Genomic DNA, 13614 nt, shown 5'->3' on the forward strand with positions numbered 1-13614 from the left:
TGAATGGGGACTATGTTTAACAACAGCAAAACTATATGAATTCTCACAAAATTTGTGTAGTATAATCCAAGTTTCACTTATTTACTTGCATGCTCAGTACTTCCTGACACATGCACTCTCACTTAAAAGCCTTAGTACTGCAGTCTGGCTTTGGAGACAGCAGAGATACATTTCACTTCCAGTTCAGTTTTAAATAATACGATTTTTGTGAAAAATGCATGTGTTTAGAAAGCACTGGATAAATGAGACCTGAATTATTCTGCACAAATTGCTGGGGTGTATTAACAAAGTAATATTACTTTGGTACAATCCTCAAGTATTTTTCGGAGTTTCTGTATTTTACTTGAGTTTATATATTTCTGCCGCCTTTCACTTTTTCTCCGCTTTCCTAAATAAATGTAAACATGGAATCCAAAACATCTCCTAAGTATTTTTGTTACTTCATTACTAAAAAATAAAATAGGAAGGTTTGGCAAATCAGTGGTCCCCGCTTGCAATTTAGATTGTGGTTAATTACATGCGGGCAAGTAAGCTTGTGCTAACATTGCACTTGACATTGAGACCGACCTTATAATGGACACAGAAAGTGGAGTCCCACAACAGAGAGGGAAAGTAGTTTTTTAAGGTGATTTGTGGCAGGTAACTGTGTTGTGCTTGCTTCACTGCCATGTGTCAGTCTTGAAGCTCAAAGGTTTTCTTTAAATGCTTTAAGGTATGAAGAAGACCTTGTTTTTCCCTAACCCCAATCCCCCTTTAACTGTTCTTTTAAATGACCAGCATTTATTTGTACTTTTAATACTTTTTCAATTACTTTTTCATACTTAAATACATGTAATATAAGAAACTTCAAGACTTTTAGGTAAGTCATACATTTTAAAGGTGACTTAAACTTTTACCAAAGTCATGTTCTAATAAGATATCTTTACATTTATTAAGTATGGCTTTCAGGCACTTAATCCACCACTGACGAGTTGTGTGACTTTCAACCTTCAACCTATTAATCGACATGTTTGCCGTTTTCCACTGAGACGTTTGAAAAAAACATTTTCTTCACAAATTCAAGGTAACACGGCGTGACTAACTGATTTACAAATGGTCACTTTGTGGCTGAAGTATTCCTTTAAGACCATGAACTCCAACATGCTGGTAAAATAATGACAGCAGATGTGAGGTTAGAGCAGTAAAAATGGCCAATGACATTTTAATAAACACTGAAACAGATTTTAACTGTTGAACCGCCATACACAGATTATTTATAACACACAAAACGCCGATTTTTTGTATCACTTATTTACAATATACTGAAGGTATGTACATATTGTGTCTCCTGAAGAACAAATAACAAAATACTTTCTCTCCATTTGCTGTTTTCACTTCTCAGTCTGTTTTTCAAGGGCAAACATTGGAGTAACATACTGCTATTTACATGGACAACAACACACAAACATACAAGATATATATATATATGCTGGTCACTGTAATACAGCATTTAATGGCAATAATAAAGAGTATTTTTCTTACTTTTTTTTTTTTTTTTTTAAATGAGACCTTGTTTAGACCATTCGAACAATCACGGAGATCTTCCAAACAAAAGAGCACTTTAAGGTCCCATATTTCACTTTGTACCCACTTAATATGAACAAATTATTTCTTTCTGATGTGTATTTTTCAAGCTGTATGATAAAGGAAATCAGAGCGGACTATACACACTTGTACACAGACAAAATTAAACATCACAGTAAGAAAAGTTGAGCATTTGAAATTGTTGTTTAGTCTTTGCTCCTTTGTTCATCTATTATTTTTTAATGTCTTTTGAAACAAAGAAATAAAAATGCTCACGGTTTTCTTTTATTTCTCATTCACTAGATGCTATCAAGCTTGGTGTTGTGCAAAAACTGCTCATCCTCTCATAAATGAGGCATTCTGAAATGACTTCTCTGCCTGCTCATTATTGATATGCACTTTCCCAAAATTATAAAACCTTGACAAACTGAATTATACCTCAGAAAACTAGGTCTTATAGTTGACAAAGTCCAAGCATAGCCAGCGTCTCATTTCTATTTTAATTAGTGGCTGTTGTTTGAGCTACTGAAAAGCTTATTCCACAGTATTTTCTATCAGTTAGCTTATAAGCTGACAAATGAAGGTTTTAAAGGTATACTATGCAGAAGTTGTTACTTATTGTTTGTAAGCATTAAACAAAAAAGCAAAAATGGAGGCCAACCCCAGAGACATTTCTCATTTTGGAACTAGCTTTGACATTTTGCCTTGCTATATTTGCAGTGTTTTTGCGCTGTTTTTATGATTTTCATAGCTCTCTCTTGGATGCGTGCTGCTTACTGTCTGGCAGCCGTGTTATAAACAAATATTCTGATAATACACTCAGTGAGCTCCTAACTTATCCTAAAAACTTCTAGCATGGATATTAGCTTAGGAGTGATACAGGACAATTCTCAGAGCAACTATGAGCAAGAAAGGACAGGAACTTTAATGTTAGTGAGGAGGTGTTTTGACCCTGTTGCTAGGTATGACTCATTCGTTTAACAGATGTGATTGGTTGTCCTTTTTCACTCAGTGGAAATGAAATGAACTGCGTCACAATATGAGACTGAAATACCCCTTTTCCACCAATTAAGCACATATTTCCACAAATAACCATGTTCCAGCTGTGAACCAACTTCTTCGGTTCTGAGCTAAGTTATTTTTGGGGTAATGGGGAAATGAGGTGTTGTAATCAATTCTGTGATCACTCTGCTAAGGGGGAAAGTTGACAGAGACCACTCATCCCTGCAGCACTCTTGTGCTTTTCCAGTTACAAATCAATATGTTGTTGGCATTGTATTGTTGTTGCATTGGGTGGGAGATGTGAGCAAATCTCTAATAAGATCGACCAAAAACTTTATCTCTGCATGATCTAATCTATAGTCTTTCTTAACTCACTGTCATCCAGCGTTTGGAGAATAAATGTCCTACGTCTTTGTCCTTTTGGCCATTCTCTCCTTTGCTTAAGAAACTCTTAAGTCTCTTTAAAAGTCCTCCTCTCCATAGCCATTTTTCACCATGACAGCTGTTGAGGGCTAAGATGATTTAGATAACTTTTATCATACCAAGACTTTCTTAACCTTCAGGGAAAATTCTTAGAGAAGGAAACAATTTCAAGAATTTTCTTAATTTTTTTTCACAAAGAGAAAGTCTTTGTAGTTGTAAGCTTAGTGAATACAGCCCCTGGTTTCTATTTATCAATAAAGTCCTGACCTCACCTGTGTGCTGTGCCCAGGAATGTCCTGAAACATCAAAATAAGAAGAAAATAAGTAAATACAGGCAGCGGGCAGAATCTCTGCAGATAAATTCATCACACCACACTTCTAGTGGGTCATAAGTGATGATTTAGAGGGATTACTTCTGTAAGAATCTACAGTCTTTTTAGGGTAAATCCTGCATAGTATACCTTTAAACTTTATGACCACAGTCACCAGGAGGCTCGCTGTTCGCCAACAGGAAGTGAACACTGACAGCACCGAACAACACATAGGAACCTCGCATACAAAGGTGTAAATGGCTTTGTGTTGGTCTGACATGGTATTTGACTGTAACACCCTGAGAACATGGCACCATGGACTGTTCACACGCACAATAACGACATTAAAAATGATAAAATAAAGGTTTACAGCCGGGTGACAGAACAAACTAAGAGCAGATTGCAGATTGTGGTGCATAGAACTTCTTCAGGCAAAGGAAGTTATGATGGAGCCTGTTTTAACCAGCAGGTGGTGCTTCACCCAACCACTGCTGTTTCAAACTGAGCAGACACACCATCATTACTTCCTCCTTCATAAATCCTCCTTCTAACTGTAGCTGTAAAGAGCCACAGCCACAAAGATTGCTCAATATTAGCGAGACTAATGAGATGAGGAGGAAAAGGATGAAAAAGTTTGTTAAATGTGTGTGACAGATGATTTTTCTGCAGGGAGTTTAGAGGGGACAAATGTTTCTATTCATTTCAGGCACAGGCACTGAAACTTGGCAGATATCGGACACAAGTTAAAACACAAACGAAACAAAGAAAAAAGAAATTCACAGACCATTTGACAACACTTTGGCGACTTTTAACCCTGTTGGCACTGGAGGGAAACACGACATGAGACAATTCAGAGAGCTTCAGACGACATTTCGCTTTGGACGATGTGTGTTTACATGTCGGCTTGGTCCAATCCAAGTAAGTCCCGTTTTTTTTAAATGATTGTCTTTAGACTCACCATCCACTTGTATCAGGAAAATAAAAAGCCAGCAAGATCAGAAAAATTACTCTCCGTTTTTTTTTCTGTTGGATTGTCTTCTGTTGTTTTTTTCACACAGGTGAAAGGGGGTCGGCTAGTTCCATACCTCACCTGTCATCACTTGTCTCTCTTTTCATCCTTCTGTTCCATTAACGGCTCAGTTTAGACGATGGAGTCCCAGTCAAAGTCGTCCTGGATGTCATCCGCAGCAAGCATGCGTCTCACCTGGAAGTGTCCAAGAGGCAGCCTGTGTTGTTGCTGCTGCTGGCTCAGCTGGCTGAGATGACCTGAACATGGAAGAGCAGATACCTTAAAGGGACCTTTCACCCCCAAATCAAATCTACATATTTTTCTTCTCACCTGTATAGCTATTTATCAATCTAGATAATTTTAGCGTGAGCTGCAGAGTGTCGTAGATAACAGCCATTGAGATATCTGCCTTCTCTCCAATACAATGGAGCTAGATGACACTAGGCTTAGTGTCAAAGCGCCAAAAAAAACTTTGGAAAAACAGCATTGTCTCTTTTCAGAAATCATTATAATTGGACAGTTTCATGTAGGAACTTTTTTCTTTCGACTGAACTACACCCAAAAACCGAATCACTGCGCAGAAGGAAGCGCGCATCTATTCATGGGTTAGAGACTCATGCTCATGACAGCACGAGCTGTAACATAATGGCATCCTCCTCAGCTGAGGTCTAACATTTGCTTGCTCAGTGGTGGCAGATGAACTAGCAGAAGTTTCACGCTTCCCTCTGTGAGGTGATACTTTTGGCGGATGTAGTTCGGTGCACAGAGAATAGTTCCTACATGAACTGCTCACAACAAGGTCTGCGGATTATCTTGAGTAACCAGTTCATGATCCCGGGAAGAGACGCAGCTGTGGAGTTTTTCCAGATGTTTTGAATTTTAATCATATACGAGTAGGATAAAGTACAGGTCACAGATATTCTGAACAGAAAAAGGCATCTGATTATGTCATGGGGGATCAGTCTTTAAGTCTTAAAAAGTTCAAAATCACAGAGATCCTGAGAACAGCCTCCAATAATCCACCATGCCTTAAAATTCTCTTCCACCTGGAAACAATGACAATGATTTTTAGTGATTTTAATGAATCACTGTTGTAATTTGACTTTCACAATAGATATAGAGGGTGAAAAAAATTTGTACAGATATCTTGTAATATAATCCAATATAGCCACTGTAGCTTAGAAAATTCATTTTTCAGACTGTCAAATAGGTGTTGAGTTGCAATAGGACCATTTATAATACTGAAAATGTTGGTTTACAGTGGTTTACAACATTTTTAATACTGACAAATAAAAACCTTGGCAGTCAATCAAATGCTATTTATTTTATTTATATATTTTTAAAACTTTTTTATGTTAAAAAGGGATTTATTTCTGTAAAATCTGAGACATTTATTTGTCTTAAAGGGGTAGTTCACAGATGTTTTACATAAAGATGTATTTACTACCCATGAGTAGTACTACTAACCTGTAAAAAAGAGGTGATAGCGTTTTTTTTGGGGCATGTTTACTTTTTTTTTTACAGATGACATAATAGACAAGAAATGGGGAGAGAAAGAGGTATGGCATGTAACAAATGTCATTACTCTGCTATCAGTGTGATCCTGGATAAGTTTTGTTAAGTCTGAGAAGCATCACTTGAGTCATGGGAAATGTAGGATCCAGTGTTTTTGGAGAGTGACCCATATTAAAGACTAAAAGGATATCTCTGCAGCATCAAATCTATTTCTTGCAAGTCCCTCTCTTTATGGAAGTGCAATACTAAATTTCTGGACAAATTTTGTCCCATTTTTTTGTCTGTCCTGAAAAATCTTTGATTTTATGGTTCTTTCTCTTATGCTTTGTAATTAAAAGTGTGTTTGTTGTGATATTGCTGCATAACACTATCACATTATTTATTATCAAATACTGATTATTTGCTGTTTTCTGATGCTGACAAACACACACACATGCATGGATAGAAACCTGCACGCACACACACATTATCTGCATTTCCACCTGCTCCTCCTGACCTGTTAAGAGAGCGATGGAGGAGTCACCTGTCATTGCGGGAGCCGTGTTGCTCATGGGGGGCATGTGGGGGTATCCTGGTGGGCCCATCAGAGAGGAAATGCTCTGTCTCGAGTCTATGTACATGTTCCCTGTGGGAGAACAGACAAAAGGGCAATGACTAAGTGTCAGATTAACATCCTTACTTTCACACGTGAGTCTTTGCAGAACACGAGCTGCTATCATGTGCACACAGTTTTAGTGCCATATTATGCTAAGCTTGAGAGATCCGACAGAATGTGCTGGATTCCCCACTGCTGAAATATCCCCTTGTCTTCATATCTTTACTGGAGTTGCCATGAAGCTGACAACATCCATAATTCTTTTGTAAATCTATAATGGGCAAACAATGGCACAGTGAGGAGACTTTAATTCAGCTCCTGTCACAGCGGGCAAGTGCAGAAATGTCACAGGACATTTCTGACTACCAAAGGTGACAGAACATTTTAAGACAATGGTCAAGTATATATAAGTATATATATATATATATATATATATATATACATATATACACATATATACACATATATACACATATATACACATACACACATATATAGTATACCTTTTGTTTAAAACAAAAAAAAACTGTATCTTGCAGTAACATCTGAGGAAAACGCTGCTCTATATACAGACCCGTGCTGATGTGTTGGTTATGTTGGTTGTGTTGGTTGTGTTGCGCGTGCTGATTGTGCTGGCTGGCCTTTGGGTGCATCGCCCCGTGCGGCTGAGCCGGGTGCTGTGGTGCTCCTGGTGGTGTCGGGTGTTGGACCTGAGGTTGTGGGTGGGCGGCGCCCTGAGGAGGGATGACCCCCGTGGCTGTGAAGAACTGGTTAATGGAGGAACATAGGTCGGCCATCTGGGCAGCATCCAGTGACCAGTTGTTGAGCTCAGCCTGCCGCATGCTCTCCTTCAGACCTGGCAGACACACAGAGGAGGAGGAGGCAAAGATGGACCTGAATGTTCCACATGTGTCACATAAGGTGCTTCAATGTTACATAAAACCTTTCGTAATATCTAATATTCTAAATGTATCCAACTTTTGTTTCTATTGTTGAATATTTCATATGCGATATTTGCCCGTTACAAATGTTCACTGGAGATATATTACAGTTATTATCTAATAATCTAATGATTATACATTCACTTATTTTCTCTTACCCCCTTTCCCACAAAGAAATTTGTGTATGCACGCAGGTTTTTTCAAACACGGGTAAACCTGCTAATAATAGGCTATAGACTGCATTCCCATTACCAATAGACAAGAGCTGTATGTACAGCTCTGCAGCAAAGGAGTGTGCCTTGAGTGTGCCTTGAGTGTGTGTGTGTGTGTGTGTGTGTGTGTGTATGTGTGTGTGTGTAAGGGAGTTTGTGACTGGTAAACAGTAGAGAGCAGCATTGACAAAGGCCTGTAAAAACTTAACGGTGGTTACTTCTCTTTATATGTCTCTTACTTATTCAGTCTCTCTTTCAAGCTTGATGCGGACTACTTTGGATCGATGTTTTAGCGCTTCTCAGGAGGAGAAGAACAGTAATTAGCGGCTGCGCCTCATTGTATCTCGCCGGTTAAGGAGCTGAAAGTAGTGCGTTCACCTCCGTTTCCATCAAAGCCGATCAGAGCCAGAGGTGATAAACACCCGCAAATGCTGTGGAGTCATTTGACCCAAGTGTAAATGCTAATGATACGCATTCCCGTTGCATTAAAAAGCCAGATCTTTATATTAAACATGGCCAAAGTTTCAAATGATAAAGTATGTGTATAGAAAAGTAGTCCCTGTAAAAAAATACCAGAGGCTTCATACTGTTCTGAATGCTCTGCTTCAGTTTTTTTCTGCTTTTGAAACAATTGGATATCAGCTTGAGCAACATTTCTTGATATGGTCATCTTGCAAGTGCTTTGGTTGTGTAGCCAGTAGCTACATGTAGCTACATGTAGCTACATGCTAACTTCAAGGAAACATGTAATCTTGGTTGCACATGTTGTTAATCTCTCCTTAATTTGGGATCATATTGTTGCTGTAACATGTCTGATTATGTTCAGAAAATTGTATTAGTGTATTTTCATGGTAGAAAGTTCTACTTTACTCCATTACAGTCATTTGCCAGTTGCCAGTTATTGGGTCCTTTGAAGATGTGTTGGGAAAAAAATGAGAAGAAATACGAGGCTAACACACTCACTGTTGTAAATAGAAAATAAGTATGCACTCATTCATGAATGAGATCCACACTTATACCATCTTGACTCATATTGTGCTTTGACAGTTACATTTTCTTTACATTAGACAAACAATGCAGCATTCATTCCTTGTCTGAAATGTCTAAATCCAGACAAACACTCAAAGCACCCCAGAGCAAAACTTCAGAAAATCATATGTAATTAATATCCAACAAATGCGAAATAAATTATATGTACCATATATCATTGTGAAGTCACATCCAAGATAAAAATCCCCTCTATAATTTTAACTGTCACTATAGTTCCACCTTAATTACAAGTCACGGACCATCAGTCTTCTGACAACATGCCTGTTCACATTTGGCGATGCAGAACGAGACCCTGAACTTATCACACCTCCTTTTCCTCAAACAAAGAAACACCTAAGCTTCTATTCAACAACCTGCCGTATGATATTTCCCAAAATGTAATTCATACGGGTTGTGTTCGGCTGTGACAGAGACGAGAGGCTCGGTCCTGCTGATTTGGCTGGACGGTGGAGGGCTCGGTCCCTGCTCTTTGGAGACGGTGGAGGATGGCATTACGACGGTGTGTGAGGGAGGTCAAGCGCTGCAGGAGGAGAGAGAGTGAGAGAAAGGGAGAGAGGCAGCGGGCCCGTGTGTTATAAGACCAGCCGTCGTCATCCATCGTGTGTGGACGTTGCCGGCTTTGTGCACTGACCGTGTGATAAGAGGCTGTTACTGAGCCGGGGCCTAATTGGATTATTCACATCATACAATTGGGAGGGAGGGAGGGAGATGGCATGTGTGTGTGTGTGTGTGTGTGTGTGTGTGTGTGTGTGTGTGTGTGTGTGTGTGTGTGTGTGTGTGTGTGTGTGTGTGTGTGCATGAGAGAGCGAGAGAGAGACAGACAGACAGACAGACAGACAGATAGAAACAGAGAGGGCAACCTCTCAGATGCAGGATAATGACTTTTATTAGCCCAGTACTATTACAACACTGGATGATATAATATTGTGCCTCAAGGGCGAGTGTATATGAAAGCGCACAGAGGAATCATAATGGTTTAATCAAAGTAACTGATCGGCATAATAAGCATTTTATCAATTCTCACTGTGTTGAAACAGGCTGCAGCAGACGGCTTTATCAATGCTCATTTCAAATGCAGTTCACACTGATGGCACCAAGACTCTTAGCACTCGATGTGTGTGTGTGAGTGTGGGTGTGTGTGTGTGTTACCTTGAAATGGGGAGAGGTCTACGTCAGCCCAGTTGTAGCTGGTAGCAATGCGGCAGCTCTCCTTCAGCCAGTCCAGGTTGGGGTACCAGTCTGATGACATGCCTGTAAGAGAGCATACATACATAATGACTTTTTCTCAATGTTAGTCTACTGTTGTTTTGCGTGTATGTTTTGTTGTCGTTTTTAGTTTCAAGAACATATCTATTTATTTACTTCGTTTTTATGTGGTTGTGAATTTTGTGAATACCAAATGAATTGATATAAATATTTTTTTTTGATTTGTTGTTCAGTCCCTTGGAAATTGTGGACATTACATTTACCCAGAGCCCAAGATGAAATCTCCGTACGGTTTGTTTTGTCTGACTATCACTCCAAACCAAAGAATAACTACTAATTTATGATAAAAAAAATAAAGGCAGCAAAAATGTCACATTTGAGGACCTAGAACTAGATGATATTTGGTGTTTTTCTTGATAAATTACTTCACAGTTTACAATTTTTTTTCTATCCACTAATTGTTTCACATAGGGCTGCAATAATAATAATAACAACAACAACAACAATAATAACAATGTGATTTTACTTAGGTCTATAACTAACAATTGTGTTCCCTCACGTCTGGAGTATATTTGTAAGCCAGGGCATCTCTGCAGCATACAATGCATCATTTATTATGCAATATTCACATTTTACCTTCATTAGAAAATTGCAGTTCCTGCAATTTGGATACTGAACTTGGCCATATCGCAATGTTGATAATATTTTGATCAACTGTGCAGCCCTAGTTTCAACACTAAAATAAAAGCTAAGAAAACAAGCTGAGTCTGACTAGTGTGACAATGTCGAATGATGTGAAACAGGCGATCCAAACCAAATCAAAAAGTGAAGCGCGTCTCATTTAAAGTTCTGCTGTCAACCACAAGGTGGCACGACCTCACATAGAAAAATCCCAGCCACAGCTCTGCTTTTGAAAAAAACAAAAAAAAAGAAAAGAAAAAGGAGGATGCTTTTCACTGCCTTCACCGCCACAAACTAAACAACAATACATTCAGAGGCCGTGGATCAAAGACAGAGGGATTGCTTTCATTCATCCTCTGCTTGGTGGAGAGGAATACTAACCTAGATAAATAATGTCTGAAGAGTCCCTTTTTTGGCCTGAGAGCTGTCTTGCAGAGACACAAAGGGGAAAAAAAACAAAGACTGGGAATATGAGCAGGAAAAGCCTCAGTGAAGCTTTGGAGAAACCTGTCTGTATCAGCCCAGCCTCATAATATCCACTGCTCTGGGACCTTACAGAGGAAAGAGTATAATATAAATGCAATGAGTCTGTGCAGAGACAGGCCTATTCTGATGTATTAGGTGAATTGCATTTACACCGATGTGGCTTTGGGAGCTGGGAGAAGAAGAATCATTGTTTGCTGCTTAACAGCATCAATATAGAGTATATGAAACACTATACAGTACACTTTATGGGTTTGTTTCACAAGAATTAGTCGAAAAAAAGTATGCAGCAGAGTTGAAAAATAACTGCACTAAGTGTGTTGCTGCACTGAGTGTTGATGTTGGACTTTATTTTCTTTAAACTGCCAGCGACGGTAACTTTGGAGCCATTTTGGCACCGGTTTGTGGACACTTCTAAAGTTCTTTCCCCAAGTGGGAGATTTTATAGCCGTCAGAAGTTCCCCATATCTCCTACTTGTGATTACACCTAAGAGACTGACATTAACGGTTCTCCCACTCAGCTGCTTGTATTTATACTCAAACATACACAATATGCAATATGATGTGAATAATAATTACGATCAAGACTCTTGGGTGGAGTAATATAGCCATTCGGCAGACAAACCTCATGGAAACAATGTGATTTCTGATTAACAGTGCTGAAATATTTCAAATTGATGGCCATAACTTCATTCTAGAGTATTGTTAAAGGGATATTTCAGCCCCCAAAAGATTATTTCTATAGTAATTAGTCAGCCTGTGCAACGTTGAATTCATGAAGAAATCTTTTCTTTTTCTTGCATGCCTCCACAGTGAATGAAGAAAAAAAAAAAACGGAAAAAATTCTTGAAGTAAGTGAGGTCCGCATTTACCACTAGAGAAACCAAAGAAAATCATCCGTTTACAAACTTTCACACAACTCATGCAATATTATCCACGTCTCATTTATCCATTCATGCTCAGTACTTCCCAAACAGACAACCCTTGCCGATGGGAAACTGAACTAAAAGCAAAACTCTCTTCAAATGCAGATCCCACTGACAAAACCAGTAATTTTACCTTGCAGAACACGGAATCTGCGGGTCTGCCGCTGCCTCGATCAGTTAGATTGTTTGTGTTATTATGTGACTTTGGTATTTTAAAGAGGTTAGCTCTAAATCATCACAGTCAATAAATAACACAAACAACAGTTTGAGACAGCGGTAGACCAAAAGCTCTTGTATTTACCAAAGTAAAATTACTGTTATTGTAGTCTGGCTTTGAACAGAGCACAGATAAGTTTTACTGAAAATCCGCTCCGCTTTGGAAAGGGCTGTCTGTTTGGGAAGTTCTGAGCATAAAAGCGGATGAATGAGACTTAGATTATACTGTAGGAGTTATGTGAGAGTTTGTCAACACATGTTTTTATATACTTTTGTTGCTGTTAAACATGGACCTGTATTACTTTAATTCAACAAGAATTTTCTCAGATTTTAGCTTCTTTGTTCCCCAGAGGCATGTGAGCAAGTTTTCTTCAGATTTCACCATAACACAGAGTGAGGAACAGATATATGAATGGTCTTCTATGTTGCTAAAAAGCTAATTTAAATCTTTAAGTGTAGAATGTGATTATAGCATCTTTTATATTACTGTGAAGGCATACATTTTTCTAGTGAGCATCTTTTCTGATTTGGTTTAACCAAAGTCACAGTCCTACGAATAGACACCTTACAATTAGAAACTTGCTCTCACCAGTTGTGGGGCAGGGCTGTCCAGTGTGACCCTGATGGGAGAGAGACGGGTGCTGCTGTGAATGAGCAGGGTGCTGTTGGTGCTGGCCATGCTGACCGTGTGCCTGGTGCTGGCTGTGGGTGGAGTGAGGGGAGAGGTGCTGCTGGGGGAGGTGAGCGTGGTGCGGCGTCTGACCGTGGTTGTGTTGGTGGTGGTGGCTGCTGCCATTTCCGGCGCCAGGAGAGTGCTGGTAGGAGCAGGCGGTCCGGGCCTGCTGGCTGGAATCGCCGGGCATCCCCATCAAACCTGCCAGGGGACAAACAACACAAAAAACAAAATCTCACAGGTCAGAACAACAAACAAAACAACAAAAATTGAAACAAAAAAATCTAAAATCTCTGTAATAAATATGCACATTCAACCTTGGGGCAGCTATCCATCTTACCTTGCCTTTGTGTATGTGTTTTTATTATTACTGTTATCTTTTATTATTATTATCTAATTTCTTTTATTTTATTCTGTTATTGTGCAATTATCTACGGGCAATGTGGAGGATGTGGAGAAATAAAAAAAACTGTAGGCAAAATTGTGATTATGACTGTATGAGTTGTTGAAAAGTAAAAAACAAAATAAACCTAAAAAAAAAAACAAAACGCATGCGACACGTGCTACAGCACAGAGAAGCACTAAGACTGAGTGTTTGGTGGATTTTTTTGTTCAGCTCTTGTTGCTTATGAAGCACAACAGCATCCTAACAAACGGTCTGATAACATTGTGTACCTGGTGAAAATGGTCTTGGTTGGATGCAAAACGCTGCAACACGGTTAAGACATAGATGGTGACACAGATTGTTTCCATATCTAAATATGGATCAGTCATACCCTCCCTTTCAAACAAGGACATATTTCTCATA

At 39.1% G+C, this 13614-nt stretch overlaps 1 protein-coding gene across 5 annotated transcripts in view; it reads right to left on the minus strand.

The window, feature by feature from the left end:
- Positions 1 to 1207: 1207 nt before the first annotated feature.
- The window catches only part of LOC121947426 (forkhead box protein J3-like), a 75315-nt gene continuing 62908 nt past the window's right edge, over positions 1208 to 13614 (minus strand). For 2 of the 5 annotated variants that reach the window (XM_042492482.1, XM_042492483.1), the window contains 5 exons: positions 12723 to 13007; positions 9771 to 9872; positions 6993 to 7274; positions 6320 to 6448; positions 1208 to 4565 (listed from right to left, as the gene is read on the minus strand). In XM_042492482.1, the coding sequence (XP_042348416.1) occupies positions 4441 to 4565; positions 6320 to 6448; positions 6993 to 7274; positions 9771 to 9872; positions 12723 to 13007 (923 nt within the window). In that variant the 3' untranslated portion in view covers positions 1208 to 4440. The remainder of the gene's footprint in view (positions 4566 to 6319; positions 6449 to 6992; positions 7275 to 9770; positions 9873 to 12722; positions 13008 to 13614) is intronic. The other 3 variants (XM_042492484.1, XM_042492486.1, XM_042492485.1) reach the window with 3 other exon arrangements.

The sequence above is a fragment of the Plectropomus leopardus genome, chromosome 8 (genome assembly GCF_008729295.1).
Source record: "Plectropomus leopardus isolate mb chromosome 8, YSFRI_Pleo_2.0, whole genome shotgun sequence".
Taxonomy (NCBI): domain Eukaryota; kingdom Metazoa; phylum Chordata; class Actinopteri; order Perciformes; family Serranidae; genus Plectropomus; species Plectropomus leopardus.